At 41.5% G+C, this 19,584-nt stretch overlaps 1 protein-coding gene across 1 annotated transcript in view; it reads left to right on the top strand.

Moving 5' to 3' along the window:
• hpse2 (heparanase 2) overlaps positions 1–14,429 on the top strand; it is a 128,172-nt gene extending 113,743 nt beyond the window's left edge. The window contains exons 11-12 of the mRNA XM_080782245.1: positions 1,949–2,095; positions 8,504–14,429. Coding sequence (XP_080638371.1) covers positions 1,949–2,095; positions 8,504–8,666 — 310 coding nt within the window. The 3' untranslated portion in view covers positions 8,667–14,429. The remainder of the gene's footprint in view (positions 1–1,948; positions 2,096–8,503) is intronic.
• Positions 14,430–19,584: the final 5,155 nt, after the last annotated feature.

Raw genomic sequence — 19,584 nt, forward strand, 5'->3', positions numbered from 1 at the left:
TTGATATCGAACAGAAAACCTATCTCTGTTAGATGTGAGATTCTGGAGGTGGTACAAGGAGAAGAGATACCGGCTCAGCCCGAGACCTTCAGAAACATGTGGTGTTCCCTCTGCATGCAGCTGTGTTGTGTTTGTCCGTCTGACTCCTTATTGGATTTCAGCGTGTTTGCCTTGTCTACCGTGCTTATAGTTATTTAACTTTCGCTAATATATCCCCGTCAAGTTGACCTGTTTCCTTTTGGTATAGCAGTAACTTGGTGGTTCTCAAACTATTTCATGTCAAGGACCCCCAAATTGACATAACTCAAGTGGGTCCGTAGCAAAATGAGTACAAGTTTGAGCACTTTAGCGTCATTTTATACTAATTTTATACTAATTTATTGCGGCTAGCTATTAGCATAAACCCCAGTTCCAGGTGCCACCATGCACGTTCACTTTAAAAGAGTTTGCGACGCGTCGCAATGCGACGCATGTAGATCGGGGCGCAACCCAGCACTCTTTAGCTAGTGGAGATGCGCTGTAACGACATGGATTTCTAAACAAATGTGTTCCAACATAAAATACTGTGTAATGCCTTCTGGCATGGCATGGAAAGGAGTGGCATTTGCATTTCTTTCACCATGAAGTAAAGGTCTGGAGAGGGCAGTTGTTTTACAGACAGGTAAAAAGGCAGGGGATGAAGCCCCCTGTGATGTCTATGTGTGCACGTCCCTGCATCTGCCCTCTGACTGCATATTTCAGTTGGTAAAAGAGAAGCACATTTTGCGTTCATCTGGCCTTTGCGGGGATGATAATGGCTTTGGAATAATCCAGTGAAATATGGTTTAATTTAGTGCCGACTAAATATAGAGGACAACTTTGCTGCTTAATGGAGTGCCTGGCAGAAAGTGAGCGTGTTTTATTTGAATGTATTGTTTTTTTTATGTATAAAGGCTTTTGATCCGGATTAGATCAAAGAGTTGCGGTTTGATTCTATCACTGTGATATGTAATGACAATATCAAAGAGTCTTCTTTTCTTTGTAGTCAGCTTTAATTATGGAGAATGTTATTCCACATGGCACCCACCGTACTATATAAGGAAGTCCCTCTTTATACCCATGTAGAGGAGGATAAAATGGGCGAGAGAAGATTCAGGGTGTTTGTAGTCCTCTCTGAAACTTATATGTGCCATAGTTTTGTACTTTTTCTGTTTTGCATGTGTCTGTGGAGTGAAAATTATTCTAATAGACCCACAGGTGTGGTTATAATATTATGCAAATAATGTCTTCCCTGTGTATTTTTGGTTTCTTCCTGAAAGGTGGCAAGAAGCCCAATCGAAATACACCGCTTTAGTGACACACTCAAATGGGTGGTGCTAAGGTGAAAACCAGTACCTAGTATAATCATGATACCTGATTTTTTAGGGAGGACAAATCATGGCACTCGGTCTTTAAAAAGTAAACTACATTTGTGTTCTCAAGGTCAAGGTAAACTTTATTGTCCACAAGGGAAATTACTGCTGCAGCCACAGACAAAAACATAATAGAAATAAATAAAAGAGGGGACACAACACATTACACAATTGCACAAATATAAGGTATAATCAAACCTCTCGCAGACACCTCATGTGTCTTTCTAACGGACGGCAGTGGCTATGGGGTACAGTTCGAACCCGGGCTCCCCCAGCATTAGTGACGAAGTGTCCTTGAGCAAGGCACTGAACCCCAAATTGCTCCTGATGTGCTGGTTGGTGCCTTGCAGGGTTTCCGCCGCCATCGGTGTGTGAATGTGTGTGTGAATGTAATGCACAATCTATGTAAAGTGAATGTAACCTAGGAAAGGCGCTATATAATTGCACCATTTAACGTTGAGAACAATGTGGTTGTCGTCATCACACCATTTTACACCATTTGAATGTGTTCTCTCACATTGATATAACTAACCGTATACCTTTGTTGACCCGTGCAGCCATAACTACGTGAGGGGCTCCATAACCATCTACATCATCAACCTGCATCGCTCGCGGAAGAAAATCAAGCTGGCGGGAACCTTACGGAACAAGACCGTCCACCAGTATCTGCTACAGCCCTATGGTGCTGACGGACTCCATGCTAAGTCAGTGTCTCTCTCTCTCTGTCTCTCTCCCTCTCTTTCTCTCTCTGTGTGTGTGTGTGTGTCTCTCTCTCTCTCTCTCTCTCTCTCTCTCTCTCTCTCTCTCTCTCACACACACACACACACACACACACACACACACACACACACACACACACACACACACACACACACACACAGAATTGTTTTCTCACCAAACATTAATGGGGTCTAAATAGGGGTTAATAGAGTATCCTATTCCAAAAGGAGACGAGCGTGTTGGTGAAAGACTCAGGTTACCATAACACTGATCCAGTGTGTTTAAGGCTTGCTGGAAAAGAGACTGTTATAAAGGATTTTCCCTCATATAATAAGACTTTAGATTTCTCTGCTGGAATGAATGGAAAACCTCAGCTGAGGCTGATCTGGACGCCGAGATCCACATGATTCCATTTCTACAAAACATGGCAATAATATGTCCAAACTGATTACATAGAGTGGGCAACGCGCACGCACACACATGCACACACACATGCACATGCAGATTAGACACACCAACGGTCAGACATGCGATCGGATATGCGCTGCTCCCGTGCTTGCAGTTATGGTTAGGGTGAGGTAGGTAGTTGGTCTAACGACAGTCGGACCAATAGTATGCCTGTACACACACACACATGGATGGATGGATGGATGGATGGATGGATGGGTGTATGGGTGGATGGATGGATGGATGGATGGATGGATGGATGGATGGATGGATGGATGGATGGGTGGATGGATGGATGGATGGATGGATGGGTGGATGGGTGGATGGATGGATGGATGGGTGGGTGGATGGATGGATGGGTGGATGGATGGATGGGTGGATGGATGGGTGGGTGGTATACAGTAATATACTTGGTGAACACTGACACTCATTTTCACCTCTACAGTTTACTATTCTAGGGTCTTAAATAAGCATTTCATAATATGTTGTCCCGACTCACTGAAAGTAAAAACCAACCTGCTGCTTAGTTACGATAAGAAACATCCATTCTGACCTTGGAAGTTCCAGGGTCACAGGAGATTAGCTTTCCCTTTTAAAGCGGTTGTTTTCACAGCTCTGGACACATGGAGATGTTTGTTTAAAAAACGCCTCGCGCGTTCATTTCACGCCATTTAGCGTCCCCATTCCCACACCCTTTCTGGCCTTATTATTACAATTTACACCTCGTGAAACAAAGTAATATGAGGCCTATTACTTCACATTGTTTGTTGTCCCCGATAATGGAGGTCTCCAAATGTCGATTTCTTCCCCTGGCCCCTCCTATAACCCCCCCCCCCCCCCAACCTATTTTTCTTATTCCGAACTTTGTCTGAAATCCTGAAATAATAGCCTAGTGTGTGTGTGTGTGTGTGTGTGTGTGTGTGTGTGTGTGTGTGTGTGTGTGTGTGTGTGTGCGTGCGCGCGCGTGTGCGTGTGCGTGCGTGCGCGCGCGTGTGCGTGCTTGCGCGCGTGTGCGTGCTTGCGCGCGCGTGTGCACGCTCCTGTGTAAGTGTGCACACATGCATGCGAGCGAGCTACAGTACATGACACCTACTAGAGCGCCTTAATTGAGACTATCTGGCCTGTTCCTTCAACAACAGCATAATGACGGAGGATGTTTGTGGTGTTGGAACAGGATTATGTGGTAATTAACAGGAGTGTTAATTAATAGGAGTGTAAGCAAAGAAGCTTAAATGAAGGCCCCGTTTCAGACCCTACGTGCTTTCCTCAACCACAGGCAGAGCGGGGGAGACTTTTATTAACATTTTAGCAACACCAGATGTCTATAAATAATGTGTAAACCGAGCAGTGGGACCATATAACTCTGGCCAAGTGAACAGAGGAGGTGTGTGTGTTGTTGGAACATGTGCAATATGTTTCCATGTCCCAAGCATTTATTATTATACTGAAAAAAACTGCAATGCAAAACTTATTTGTTTAAATAAATGTTTACGTGTAAAGAAATGTTATATTGTCTGCGACTATAGTCTACATTGTAGACAGAGCATTGTCCCAAACAGTGGGTCGGGATTTAAATAAAATAAATCACAACTTTTAATCAATTCAAATTAAAACAATCCCAACATTTTTTTAACAGAAAAAAATCTAATAATTTCTGTGATAAAAAAAAAAGAAGGTATAAGAAGTAGTGAATATAGCCCATCTGTATGAAACAACAAACCAGTGGTCTGGGGACCACCAGTGGGCCTTGAGGGGGTTCCAGGTGGTCCCCAGCTAAATGAAGGATATAGCTGGTAACTAAATAGACCCTTGTCAATCTTTAACTCTTGAGAGTGTAAAACAAAACCATTTGGTTTCATTTTATGCTCCCAAGAGTTAAATTAAGCAATATTACACGAGAGCGGGCTCGTTCCTACAGCATTGCAGGCGTGCATTAATGACGTTAAACCACCCCTTCGAGTGTAATATTTCAATTATACCACAGTTACCCTTAAAACTAAGAAAATCGCTGAAAAAACATATATTTTTTCATGACAGATGTAGTCAAGAAACTATAGCTAGCCTAGCCACCGAGTTTGCTGCACTCTGGGAAAACAGAGCAGCTGAATTATTTGTTTTGATTAGGTGTGGAGTGGTGCTCGTTTGAACCACGGCTATAGGCTGTTTCAACCAATCATTTTGCTTCCTTGAAATATATATTTTTTTGGGAAATGTTGTAATGTATTATTGTTAAACATCTGCATTGCTTAACAAGTCTACACAATTAGAGAATGTAGATACATTGTTATTCTGATCAGCGTTTGCCTGTCATCTCTCCTACAGTATAGGCTACCACATCAATGCAGCACCACAACAAATTATTCTATAGTTTTGGGTCTGCAAGGCTAAAATGTCATCAAATGGTGGTCCGTGGCTCAAATGCTGAATAAATAATGGGCCTTGATATGAAAAGAACTAGTACATTATTGGTGTTCACCAACCTCTTCAGGTTGGTGAGGTTGAGAACTGAAAATCATATAATGTTTCTTAAAGGAGAATTTCGGGCTAGAAGGCTTTCTAACCTTTATTTGTAGTTGTTACAGTACGTCCCCACCAAAAAGGTCCAGGTGTTATTTTGTGCAAAACACTATTGGCTATTTCCCCTACCATAAGCCCTCAATGGGGGTTGTGTTTTAGTGCTAATTCGCTTATTTCCATCGAAATAAGTAGTAAAGTGTGCCGCTTGGGATAGTATTTACATTATGAAGAGAGGATATTTTTTTTATTATTAATTTTGAGTGATGGAAATAAGCGAATTAGCACTAAACCCCAATTGAGGGCTTATGCAGGGGAAATAGCAAATAATGAGTTTTTGCACAAAATAACACCTGGACCTCTTTGGTGGGGACGTAACAACTACAAATAAAGGTAAGAAATTCTCCTTGACTATTGAAGCTTAAAGACTGGCATTATATTAAAGGATTATATTGTCTGTGTCAGGTCGACCTCAACATAATTATTAAACTGTTAGTTTTCAGGATTCCAATTAACCAAAATAGCAAATCAGCATTTAAGCTCAACGCGCGTTGCTTCGCGCAACATTTCGAACTCGCAGATGCACTTTTACCATTTTTGTGTGACGCTGCAGTGTAGTAGGGCGTTAATGTACGAAGAAAACACAAAAAAGTTAAAATAACATAAGAGTTTCTGCCCCACGGCAACGATTTCTAGAGTTTACAAGAGATATGCATAGGAAATAACATGAGCTATATAACACAGTCTTGGTTCACTAAGTAAACCGGCTAATTCTTCTAGTGTGGACGTTCCTTGTTGGAGGTGTGTGGATCAACAGAATATGGCTTTTGCTCTCAGTTTGGTCTGTGACCATTCATTGGACATTAACCACTTAAACCCCAATGTGGTTGAGTGGAGTCCCACAGGGCTCTGTGCTAGCATGTTTTATTTTTTTGGGGCTTTTTTGATAGAAGTACGGTAGGTATAGAGAGGAAGTGGGGAGGGGGGGGTGTAGACACAGCAAAGTTTGTTGGGATAGAGACTCGAACCCGTGACACACTGTCATGCTGGATTACCAGCCAGCGTGCCCGGACCGCGCTATGCCGACCCAGGCCACGCTATAGTGCGTTTTCTGTTTTCTGTTACTGTGGAAAAAGCTCTTGCTGAGAACAGCACGGCGCGTTGTGAGCTTGCCGATCTGCTATTTCCGCCGAAAGCTTTCCCCCCACAATTTATTAAGTGGTTAGACTTGGGTCAGAAATGGAAGATGAAGATGGTGAGGAGGATTAGCAGAGAGATAGATGTGGCCAGAAATGGACGGAGCAGCCATGCACAGAGAGAGAGAGCGAGTGTTTAGCTGAAGTTTCTCTGAACTAAGCTTAAGTCTAATTATACTTGTCTTAATCATACATCATACTCGCCGTAAATAACGGATTTTCACCACAATGCGGTGTGTCATGTTGTTTAATGAAGATCTCTTATAATAATAACACACTTTAAGTAGCCTATAAATTAGGCGTTGGTCTGCAAATCACTGCCTAGACTTTTTGACCTTTTTTGTGTTTGTTTGTTTTTCTTGGCTTTAACAATCCTTTCTGGAATTCACAAAGCATATAATATCCAAAAAGAAATGTGTGATTTATATAGGCTATTTTGTTCAGTCATATAATAATGTTTTTGTTGGTTGGATTGCTTTTGTTTATGTATTTTCTTGGGTGTGTGTGACATTTCCATTCAAGATAAAGAGCTAACCCTAAAGTATGGTGAAATACGGTATGACTAAATGAGTGAGTGTGTGTGTGTGTGTGTGTGTGTGTGTGTGTGTGTGTGTGTGTGTGTGTGTGTGTGTGTGTGTGTGTGTGTGTGTGTGTGTGTGTGTGTGTGTGCGTGCGTGTGCGCGTGCGCGTGCGCGTGCGTGTGCGTGTGCGTGTGTGTGTGTGTGTGTGTGTGTGTGTGTGCGTGCGTGCGTGCACATGTTTGTGATATATGACTGTTGAGACTGCATTTTCATCCAAATGCTGAATCATGCTGCAGTGAAGGGGCTGCAATGTTTTGCAATTGCAATTTTGTAACTATAGCGCCCCCAAGTGTACAACTGACTGCAACATAAAAGCTGCAGCATAAGAAAAGTCCTGCTATACAAAATATTCCTGCAAAACAAAACTCCTTTTGTAACCCAGAGAGGGTCCATTTGGTTACATTTGGACACTCTCTGGGTTAAATTAAACTCCTATGCAATGTTCACTGTGTATTCTATAAACTCAATATATATCTAGTCAATCTACCATAATGTTTTACTGAAAGCTGCACTTTGTATAACTTTCCTCTTCTATCCCGGATTTGAACCCGGTTTCCTGCGCAAGTGATTACGTTTTCACCTTTGAGTCTACTTGCTCAGGGGATAAATTGACCATTGGGTCAAAATTGGTTTCAGATCCCATGCGTCTAGGTGAGACATGAGTCACATGACCTTTGACACAATCTAAATGTCTAGAAGAGCAGAGCGACTAAATACAACCAGCCAATTGTATAAATTATATTAGGCTACATTAACATATTCTATGGACAACATTTTAATATATTCATTTAAAAAAGTGACATAGTGCTGCTTTAAGTAAAAGTTCTGCGTTTTGACTTAAAGCTGCAAACATTTTAATGACTTTTTTTGGGTATTCAGACAGCCAGCAATGGGTAGAACACTCCCCAAAAAAATAGTCTCCGTGACACATCTAGGGGCCACAATCTGCATTCAAAGATGCTCCTAGAAGCTTTATCATTGGTTGAAAATGTGAAGATGTGTCACAGAGACTACAGGGGAGCGTTCTACCCATTGCTGACTGTCAAAAAAAAAAAGTCATTACAATTTTGAGCAAATAATTATTGCTTATAGCAGCTTTAATTACAAAAGTATTAGTATCAAAACCAAACTTAATTGTCTCTGCCAGGCTGATATCTTTTAATTTCTTTATGAGAATTATATACGCAAGTGCATATTATTTGAATATCCAGATAAAATAATCTATTGTGTAAAGTTACAGAACATGGAAACACTCAAGTATAGTACACACACTTCAAAAGTGTACTTACAGAGTGAATGTATACTTGTAATACGTACCTCACTGAGGCCTCTTTTCCACCAGAGTTGAATCGGTTCTGTTCTCTTTTCTCACCTAATTTTGAACCAAATTAATTGGTTAAGATCCCTAAAAGTTGGTTTGGAACTGGAACCAAAAAAAGTCTTCTTCTTGCCCGAAGTTGGGAACCAAAAGTGGGCATATAACTATTCAGGTTGGAAGATGCAGATGTGATATAAACCATCATATTAATATAAATAAAATGAACGGAACCAGTTCTAGAACCAAAGTTGTGCATGCATGAAACAGCTCCTCTCTCCCTTCTTCTTTATACTGTTAGATGATATGTTTTATATTTTATTTTTCCCCCCCTGGCAGGCACATCCAGCTGAACGGAGAGAAGCTGCTCATGGTGGACAGCGAGACGTTCCCAGAACTCAAGCCCAGGACACTGAGGGCCGGACGGACGATAGCCATGCCCCCCATGACCATAGGCTTCTACGTCATCAAGAACATCAACGCGTACGCTTGCAGAAGATAATATTAAAACTCCCCGAGCCTTGATTTGTGCTCGGCCGTGCGACGTATGGTGTCCCGCGTGCCGACAATAGCTCGACTTACGAGCTCACACGAAGGCGTCCGTCAAAGTCAATTTTATTTATTACGCACCGTTTAAAAAACAAACGAAAGTTGACCAAAGTGCTGTGCAACGGCCTAAGAGATTTAACAGACAGGCAGTAAAAGGAGCGCATTGAAAGCGTTAGATGACACCCCCACCGTTCTACAATGGCAAAAGGAAGGGTCGATAAAAAAGTGCGATGGACGAGATGGAAACAGTCTAGACTGGTTCAAAGGCCTATAGGGAGAAGAGGTGTGTTTTTAATCTCTGTGTTGAGGGAAGAGGCAGATCTGACGGAGAGAGAGTGATAGGCTGAGTGAACGCTCCATCATCCTTTAGATTCAGGCAGTGGTGGAAACATTACTCACATTTTGTACTTCAATGCTGCAGCGTAGACATACAGTATACTGTATGTCTATAGTATGTCTGTCAGTATACTGTATGTACCTACCTATAGGTAGGTACACTGTTACAAGTAAAAGTCCAGAATTACCAAAAGTAGAACGTACTAGTAATTATTTCAAGTTTCAAGTTTTCAAAACATTTTGAAAATAGCAGATCTACAGATCGGCTATTTTCAAATGGTCGAAATATATAATAGGCTGAAGTGGGTAATGTATGTTTTGTAATTTACAAAGTAACGAGTGTCAAATAATGCAGTGGAGTAAAACGTAATTTGTTTTGGATCTGAGATGTAATGGAGTAGAAGTAAAAGTATTGGAAATTGGAAATACTCAATTAAGTACTACAAATAGAGGGTATGCGCGTGACATCACCATCAAACCAGGAAGTTATGTGGGAACGCAACTGAGTGGCAAAAACGACTTCCTGGCCGTGATAGCCCATACATCCAAACAGAAATGTCTTATCTGATTGCATTAAACAACATTAAACAATGTTAAACTCACTCTGCCACTCACGTTGCCACTCGATTTGCCATTCACTTCATGCATGTGCATACCCTCTATAGCTCCAAATCGTACTTAATTACAGTAGTGTTAATTAAGTCAATTTACTTAGTTGCTTTCCACCACTGGTTTCAGGCGGGTCCGTTGTGTTTGTGCGCTTGTGGGTCCACTATTTTGGGCATGTGACACCGCAGTACGACCAAGTATAAATCAGGTTTCAAACCACCTGAGCTGCAAGGCCTCCCCCCCAACAACCTCCCCCCCAACACACCTTGCCCAGCTCACCTGCGTCTTTTCTTGACCAAAAAGCAGAGATGATTTGATCCATCCACCTGCCTTCACCAGTCCTGCATAAGGGAGACTTATACCCGTCCAACAACAAGGGTTTGCACTGAACACCTTTATTCCGCCGTTTTTTTCCTTTACTATTCCTCACATCATGCATCGAGACTCACGTGGACAGTATACGTCTTTTTTTGCATTGTCTTGATCCTCCGTTTGACGTGTTTTGAGTTGTGTGTGTGTGTGCGCGCAACAGTGCCTGTGTGCGTGTGAGCGAGCGCACGCACACGTGTGCATGTGTTGGCGTGAGCATGTGGCCCGACAATGCTACTGATGTGTCCTCTGTCTGTCTGTCTGTCTGTCTGTCTGTCTGTCTGTCTGTCTGTCTGTCTGTCTGTCTGTCTGTCTGTCTGTCTGTCTGTCTGTCTGTCTGTCTGTCTGTCTGTCTTCCTTCCTTCTCTGGCTCGTTGACACAGCTTAGTTCTCCCCACAGGTCCAATAGCTCCAGGATTCAGGGTTATAAAACAGTCTAACCCTAACTGTTAGAGTGTTTATGTTCACATGTAAAACCCTTGTCTTTGTTTTGTACACCACTGTGAAATCCTGAGTGTTACTTGAATCTGTGGTTTCCAAACGTTTTCATGTCAAGGAACCACAAATTGACACTAATTAGCCTGTGGACCCCCCCATTTGAAGAAATATGCCAGGGACCCCCATAAGAGAAGATTTCTACGGCTCTAGCAGTGACTCTCAACCCGTTTAATTTGAAGGACCCCCAGTTTGACATGCATTAGTCTACGGACCCGCATTTCATGGCATTTCTACCCCAATTTAACTCTGAGAGTGTACAAATGGAACCAAATGGGGATTTATTTCCATTGGTACACTCTCAGAGTTAAAGGAGAATTCCATGCTAGAATGCTTTCTTATCTTTCTTTGTAGTCGTTACGTCCCCACCAAAGAGGTCCAGGTGTTTTTTTGTGCAAAAACTCCTTATTGGCTATTTTCCCTACCATAAGCCCTCAATGAATTGCATTGCATTGAATGGGAATTGAATGGGGCTATGGGGTGTTATGCTAATTCGCTTATTTCCATCGAAATTAGTAGTAAAGTGTGCCGCTTGGGATATTATTTACATTATGAAGAGGGGATATATACAAAGAAATTATAATTTTGAGCGATGGAAATAAGCGAATTAGCACAACACCCCATAGCCCCATTCAATTCCCATTCAATTCAATGCAATTCATTTAGGGCTTATGGTAGGGGAAACAGCCAATAAGGAGTTTTTGCACAAAATAACACCTGGACCTCTTTGATGGGGACGTAAAAACTACAAAGAAAGGTAAGAAAGCCTTTTAGTATGGAATTCTCCTTTAAAGACCCATAAGTTGATAGTTTTGGTTCCAAACTATCATTTAGCATGGGGTCCCCCCTGGACCTCACTTTGGGAACCACTGACTTAAATGAACACTTTGGGATGTCACAGTGTGTTATGGTGTGTGCAGAGTTGGAGAGTTGTACAGAGTTTATAGTTGACGTCACGTTCCAAAATCGGAGGCATTTTTATGACCCCGCTGAGTCTTCTCTGTCCCACATGACCCCCTGTGTGTACACCGGTGAAATCCTGCATGTTCATTTACTGTAACTCTTGAGTGGGGTACAAATGTGTTCCATTTTCACACTCGCCGAGGTAAATTCACACCTCCATTAATGGTCCATTTGTACACACTCAGAGTTAAATTTACACCCAGGACTTTACTGTGTAATACTTCTACCTTGCTGCTAGCTTTGTTTTTGTTTTTTTTATTTTACTTTTTGTTTTATACACACATTATATATTTTACATAATTTGTACAGATCGACCTTAGCTATGAGATTATGCAATGTACATAAACGGCACGTTGAAGGTGAGAAATGCGTGCTTGGTGTTTATTTACACACATCTAATTTATATGAATTAATACTTTTTTTTTGTATAATAATGATTTCTAATGTAGATGACTCGACCATTTTGGTGTTAACTGAAGGCCCAGCTCCAAAACCCACAAGAAAAGTGACATCCTTATTCAATATGATGCAACTTCTCACTCTCGCTCGTGTGCTGTAACTGTTGTAGGTGATATTTTTGGGGGGATAAACTCAAACGTTTACTTTTCCAATGCTAAAGCTCTGTAGAGTGTCTGTCTGTGCAGTGGCGGGGGTCTCTCCACCTCTGTAGAGTGTCTGTCTGTGCAGTGGCGGGGGTCTCTCCACCTCTGTAGAGTGTCTGTCTGTGCAGTGGCGGGGGTCTCTCCACCTCTGTAGAGTGTCTGTCTGTTCAGTGGCGGGGGTCTCTCCACCTCTGTAGAGTGTCTGTCTGTGCAGTGGCGGGGGTCTCTCCACCTCTGTAGAGTGTCTGTCTGTGCAGTGGCGGGGGTCTCTCCACCTCTGTAGAGTGTCTGTCTGTGCAGTGGCGGGGGTCTCTCCACCTCTGTAGAGTATCTGTCTGTGCAGTGGCGGGGGTCTCTCCACCTCTGTAGAGTGTCTGTCTGTGCTGTGGCGGGGGTCTCTCCACCTCTCCAGCTCTATAATAAACACAAAATACATTTTCAGGTGGTTGCAATTGTAATAATCAGGAGCGGGTAACCCACAAAGTCAAAAATCTATCTTTATTGTCGCATCACATTACAAGTAATGTGGGTGGGCTCCATTTTTGTCACCGCTAAACCCCTTATCCCTAAACTTCTTTGCCTTTTTTTGTTTTTAAAAACATTTTTGAATAGTTCAACTAGCCAATCTACATTGACACGTTGTGAGCTGGTAGACTGGCCATTTGAACTATTCAAAAATGTTTTTCAAAATAGTAAAAGGGTTTAGCGGTGACGAAAATGGAACCCTTAGTTTGTGCAGGCTCATCGTTGCATTTAAAAAAGGATAGAGATCAGCTTGTGTTCCGGTTTCAATTTCTGTCTGTTCATGAATTTATTTCATCACATGCAATGTCACTTGTTTATCCTGTATCCTGATCTGATCGAGTTCTCTCTCCTGAAATTGGTATCCCTGAATTGTTTTGTGTTTACTAAACAGCTGGAGAGACTCTACACTACAGCAATGATGGGAATATAGAGCTGTTCAACATTATTATGAATTTTTAAAAAAACTATCACTTACAGCACCTCTATTTACTATATAGTGTAAATTAGGTTTCAGGAGTGCGTGGTTAACCTACTACTACATAAATATTAACAGCAGTTTGTTTTGCAAAGAGCAGGAATGTTTTTGAGGTGTTTATGGTTCATTGTCAATGTTCTGACAACTCTATAATGACTTTGTTTTCTCTCCATTGCTTTTCTTGTCAAAACCGTCTCTTTAGCAGTGGTGGAAGAAGTACGCAGATATTTTTCCCTAACCCTTTTTAATTATAGGAACACTTTATGCTGACAAAATGTATGCTCATGTGCAGATGGCACCATTAAGTTGCTCAAAAGCGCATGAGGCGATTTCACTCCTCCTTCCGGGTAGGACCAGAGTGCATTCTGGGATGGATTGGGCCAAATCGTGCTCGTAGCTGAGTGCCACGCTACGAGCTTGTAGATCTGCTATTTTTCAATAGCTAAAGTATAACATAATGCTTAAAACACCAAAAGGGGTTCCCCGTCCAGAATGTTAATGTAGGCTAGATGGTAAAGGTGGAGCTGATTTGAGTTCATGTCAAGGACCCCCAAATTCACACTTATTAGCCCGTGGACCCCCATTAGAAAAGAGATGCCAGGGACCCCCTCCAATAAGATAAGATTTTATTGTGGCTCTAGCAATGATTCTCAACCATTTTAATTTGAAGGACCCCCAGATTGACATGCATTAGGTTTTGACCCACATTTATTATTATTCAAGTATTTTTATTGAAAACAGGACAGACAACAGATACATGACAGATACAGGACAAACCAACAACACCAGTACTCAACATTCATGTAAAAAATATAAAAGTCTGAAATTCAATGTAAAAAAACCCCCCAAATTGTACATTAATGACATCAACAGTAACTGAAATAAAATATAGGTTCCGACCCACATTTAATGGCTTTTAAAAAATATATATCTCTGGGACCTGCACTCTCAGACTTTACTTTCCACGACTGCTCTTTAATAAAGTTACTGTTTTGTACAAGAAAAGACATGAAGTCTGAAAAGATACTGTATGATATTGACATGCTCATATTGTAAAGATACTGTATTATATTGACATGCTCATATCGTTAAAGATTCTGTATGATATTGACATGCTCATATTGTAAACGATACAAGATTGAGACCTAATCCGGTGCCTGAATGTGTTGAATAATAAGGACATTTGTCCTATACGAATGTGTTTATAGTTCATGTAGAGGTGTTTATATTTCGTATTGAGAGCATTATTTTATTATGTAAATTGTGTGATTGAATATTATTATTATTTTTTGTTGTAAAATAATTGTTTACAGTGACAATAAAAAACTTTTCAAGTATTTAACTATTTGCTGTTTGAGCCTGTGTGTCGATCCACAATGCTTTGCATCCATCCAGTATAGAGTTTATTTATAGACTGTAAAATCCTCAATGTTTATTTGACTCTGGTGGGAGTGTACAAATGGACCCTTAGGGTCTGTAACGGCCAATTTGGTTCCATTTGCATAGAGAATATGCACCATAGACTGTGGTATGCACATGCATGATTTTCCCATCAGGACACGCCCCCCTCATCTAGACTGAGTGGCAAAACATTGAGCAGCATGGAATGATGGAGTTTGGAAGCGCTCGTTGGAAATCACTCAACCATCTTGCTTACCACCTGTTTCTAAATGTCACATAATGCAGGAGGCAGCAAAATATTCTTTTCATATTTTATTTGAATGATGAAACCCAGCTGCCATTAATAGTTGGAAATGGAAATGGAAATTGCGGAAATTGTGGAAATTGCGGAAATTGTAATTGCGGAAATTGCGGAAATGGTGGAAATGGAAATTGCAGAAATTGCGGAAATGCGAAAAAGGAAATTGCGGAAATGGTAATTGCGGAAATGGTGGAAATGGAAATTGCGGAAATTGCGGAAATGGAAATTGAGGAAATTGCGGAAATGGAAATTGCGGAAAATGCGGAAATGGTAATTGCGGAAATTGCTCTTCACTTATAGCTATCTATTTTCAGGTAGATTGTTTTATTTTACTCAGTCAGCCATATCACTACTCATTTTTTTTCATGAAAAAGGTCATAGCTGGGTAATCTATTTTCAGGCAAATTGTGTTTATTGTATTTTATTTTACTCAGCCATAACAATTTATTTTCTGTTAACCAACTTGCTGGCTGGCAGGCAGGCAGACAGCTACTCATAGACAGGCAGACAGACAGCTACTCATGGAGAATTGGACAGGCAGGCAGACAGCTACTCATGGACAATTGGACAGGCAGGAAGGCAGACAGCTACTCATAGACAGACAGACAGCTACTCATGGACAATTGGACAGGCAGGAAGGCAGACAGCTACTCATAGACAGACAGACAGCTACTCATAGACAATTGGGCAGGCAGGCAGACAGCTACTCATAGACAGACAGACAGACAGACAGCTACTCATGGACAATTGGACAGGCAGGAAGGCAGACAGGCAGACAAATAACTACTCATGGACAGACAGACAGACAGGCAGGCAGGCAGGCAGGCAAAGAGCTACTCATGTTATGTTATTATGTTATTATAACAGCTACTCATGTTATGTGCAATAATTTGTGCAGTTATGGAAACAGCTCTTTGTGTTTATGCAAGAAAATGTAACACATTTATTTATTTACATATTGTGTGCATGCACATTGTACTTTGATACATTTTGCGAAAATAAAGCAATTGAAAGAGAGAAGTTATCAAGTATCATTAATGTCGTAATTTTATCTACTGGCCCCTGGCCCCTTGCCATTTTTGTAATGTGGCCCACACGTAAATCTATTTGAGTATCCCTGCTTTACAGTACACCATATCACAATATTACAATATCCAACATCACAGACAAAATCCAGTCTAATTTTATGATGGATATAATATTGATACTATAGGGATATATACTACCGATCACGTTTTTTTGTTTTGCTCCCGATCCCATTCCGATTATTTGAAAATGGCGTGATCGGCCCCCGATTTCCAATCACGTGATCGGCCCTTGATTTCCGATCACGTGATTGGATTCGGGATCAACCCTATATATTTCTATCTATTAGCCATGGTTAGTTTGGCTGGTTGGATCAAGCTGTGTGCTGCGGCACCACTCTGCCAGACGTACGGACCAGTGTTGTTTTCGTCTACTAAAACTATGACGAAAAAGTGTTCGTCGACTACCTTTTTTCACTGGCGAAAACGAAATGGAAACGAAATTAAAACTAAGCTACGATGACTAAAACTAAGACTAAATAAAGTGACAATTTCGTCAACAAATAAAAACTCGTGGACAAGAGATCCAGTATAAGTAATTTTACACTTGGTTATAATTATGCTGAAAATAGCAGATCTACAAGCACACAACGCGTTGTAGATGTGCTACTTTCAGCAAGTGTAAAATCAGTCATTACGACGGCATCAGGGCCCGCCAAAATACATTTTAGTCGACTAAATCAGCTGTAGATTTAGTCAACTAAATTCTTATGATATTTAGTCGACTAAAACTAGACTAACACTGTGACTAAAATGTGACTAAAACCAAAGGAAAACTATTCAAAAGACTATGACTAAAACAAAAATCTAAAATTGCTGCAAAAACGACACTGGTACGGACGTATAGCACAGGGGTAGGCAACCTGCGGCTATAGAGCCATATGTGGCTCTTATAGGCCCTCTCCCGTGGCTCCCAGTTGCTACGGAAAATACGTTTTTTCTTTTTTTTTTTTTTTTTTACATTTAATCATAATTAAGGGACCAAGAAGACACGCAGTGACTTTGGTCACTTCTTGTATTTGTGTTTTTCTTCTTCTCCTTCTTCTTCTCCTTCCGCCAAAAATAGCTGTTCTGACTGAACCGTGCAGTCGCTTTTTACGAAACTCGGTAATCTGGTAGAGGGCCATGCCAAACGGTGACCATGTGAAGCCCATGACCATTGGCCAAATGGTGGCGCTATAGCACTGAAAATGAAAACTTTGAACGTGCATATCTCATGAACCGTTTGACCGTTGGCAATGACACTTTGATACACATATTTGTCTCCTCATGGCGAACAACTTTCGTGTTCTGACTTTTGACCTCTGACCTTTAGATTACCCACCATTTTGAATTATATGAAAACCATTTAAAATCTATCTCCTCCCAGAATCTTTGATCAAAATGTACAAAAACGTCTACACTTGAACTTTGGACTTAAACGAACAAAAAATCGTAACAGATTTCTTTTAAGTGATAAAATGAAGTTTTTATGAGCCAACGAAAATGCTGTTTTGTGAAACCTCTCATGCAACTAATACGTCTTCCAAATACGGTTGGCAGCTAATACCTATACTGCATGATGTTATTGTTTAGAATGAGTCAACTGACAGTGTCTGCTTAGCTCAGTCGGTAGAGCTCTCGCCTTTGGACCACAGGGTCACTGGTTCAAATCTGGGTAGCGACAACTCAGCCTTTCATTCTTATTTGTGCATATCTATCTCTCTCTCTCTCTCTCTCTCTCTCTCTCTCTCTCTCGGACATGACATCACAATAATAGAGATACTAGTAACTGTAATAAGTTTATTTAGTGTAATAGTAGTGTAATAGTGTAATAATGTAACAGCAATGTAATGGTGTAATAAGTAATAGTGTAATAGTGTAATAAGTGTAATAGTAGTGTAATAGTGTAATAGTAGTGTAATAGTGTAATATTGTAATAAGTCTAATAGTGTAATAGTGTAATAGTAGTGTAATAGTGTAATAGTAGTGTAATAAGTGTAATAGTGTAATAAGTGCAATAGTGTAATAAGTGTAATAGTGTAATAGTGTAATAAGTGTATTCTGTCTTCTCTCTCTCTCTCCCCCTCTCTCTCTCTCTCTCTCTCCACCCTCCCTCTCTCTCTCTCTCTCCACCCCCTCTCTCTCTCTGTCTCTCTCCACCCCCCTCTCTCTCTCTCCCTCTCCTTGGTCCCGCCTTATCGCTGCTCGCAGCTATATTTTATTATTGAATTTGTAGGAGGCATAAAGTTATTCTTTCACCACCGTCCACCAATGCTGCTGGCTTACTGGTACAGTACATGATATGCTTTGATAAATTAGCAAACAATAAAATGTAATATTGAAAGACCAGAAAAATCCCAAATAATTAAAGTTTGCTTTATTAAAGCAAACAGATAAAATTGAAATACGTTATTGGGCCAAACATGGCTCTTCTGATAATAAAGGTATAGCAGCTGAAACACACGGGCTCTTTGAGAATCCCACCAGCTGTACTGATATATTCACCGTAATAAAGAGATGAAAGCATGAGATTTATACGGGACTCATACAGAAGCCCGGGAGAAAAAAGAGAAGTAACCGGTTACAGAAGGGGCCTATAAATATTGTCCGAGACGCCTCGCCGGGCAACTCTTTCTCGCCAAATATCCATGTCTTTCTCTGCTTCCACGGTCAGGCCATCAAACGATAACGAAGGAGAATTAACGTCCCTGCCCATGCCTGCAAATCCTCAGCAGCAATAGGTGTTTGCCTGACTTCTGAACTCATGTCTCTCTCTCTCACACACGCAGAGACACACACGCGCACACACACGCGCGCGCACACACACACACACACACACACACACACACACACACACACACGCACACGCACACGCACACGCACACGCGTGCACGCATACACTGATACACACGCACACACCGCAGTCCGCATCGCCATACAGTACATAGTACTGTAGGCCCTCTTTGTGTTTGTCCTTTGTGTTTCTCTCTCTCTCTCACACACACACACACACACACACACACACACACACACACACACACACACACACACACACGCACACACAGCACGCGCACGCATGCAGGAACAGTTACACTCTCTGCTGGCCCCAGATGTAAAGGCAGCTGCAGTGCAAGTCTTTGTAGTGTGTGGAGTGCTGTCTTGTCGCTGCACGAGGCAGGGCTTGATGGGAAGCATGAGTGTTCATGGGTTGTTGGGCTGAAGAACCTCTGGACCCGACCGATGCCGGCCCAGACATAAGGATATAAACCTGACCCAGACTCCACGCGGTGTGTGCTGATGCGTCCGTGCATATACTGGACCCACTGGGATCTGCTTGACAGCACCATGAGGATGAGTGAGGAGGTATAGGTATAGACCCAAATGGGTTCCCTAAAGCAATGGTTCCCAAAGTGGGGTGCGGGGTCCTTGAGGGAGTTCCAGGGGGTCCACAGGAAAATGATAGTTTGGAACCAAATGGACTCTTATGGGTCTGTAACTCTGAGAGTGTACAAATGGAACCAAATGGAACCACATTTGTACACTCTCAGAGTTAAATTAACATTGGGGTCTCAGAGATAGAAATGCCATTAAATAGCGGTCAGTAGACTAATATGCATGTCAAACTGCATGGGGGTCCTTGAAATTAAACGTGTTGAGAATCACTTCTAGAGCCGTAAAACATGGGGGTCCCTAGCACATCACTTCAAATGGGGGTCTGACTGTAGTGG

The sequence above is a fragment of the Protomyctophum bolini genome (genome assembly GCF_963924005.1).
Source record: "Protomyctophum bolini genome assembly, chromosome: 14".
Lineage (NCBI taxonomy): Eukaryota > Metazoa > Chordata > Actinopteri > Myctophiformes > Myctophidae > Protomyctophum > Protomyctophum bolini.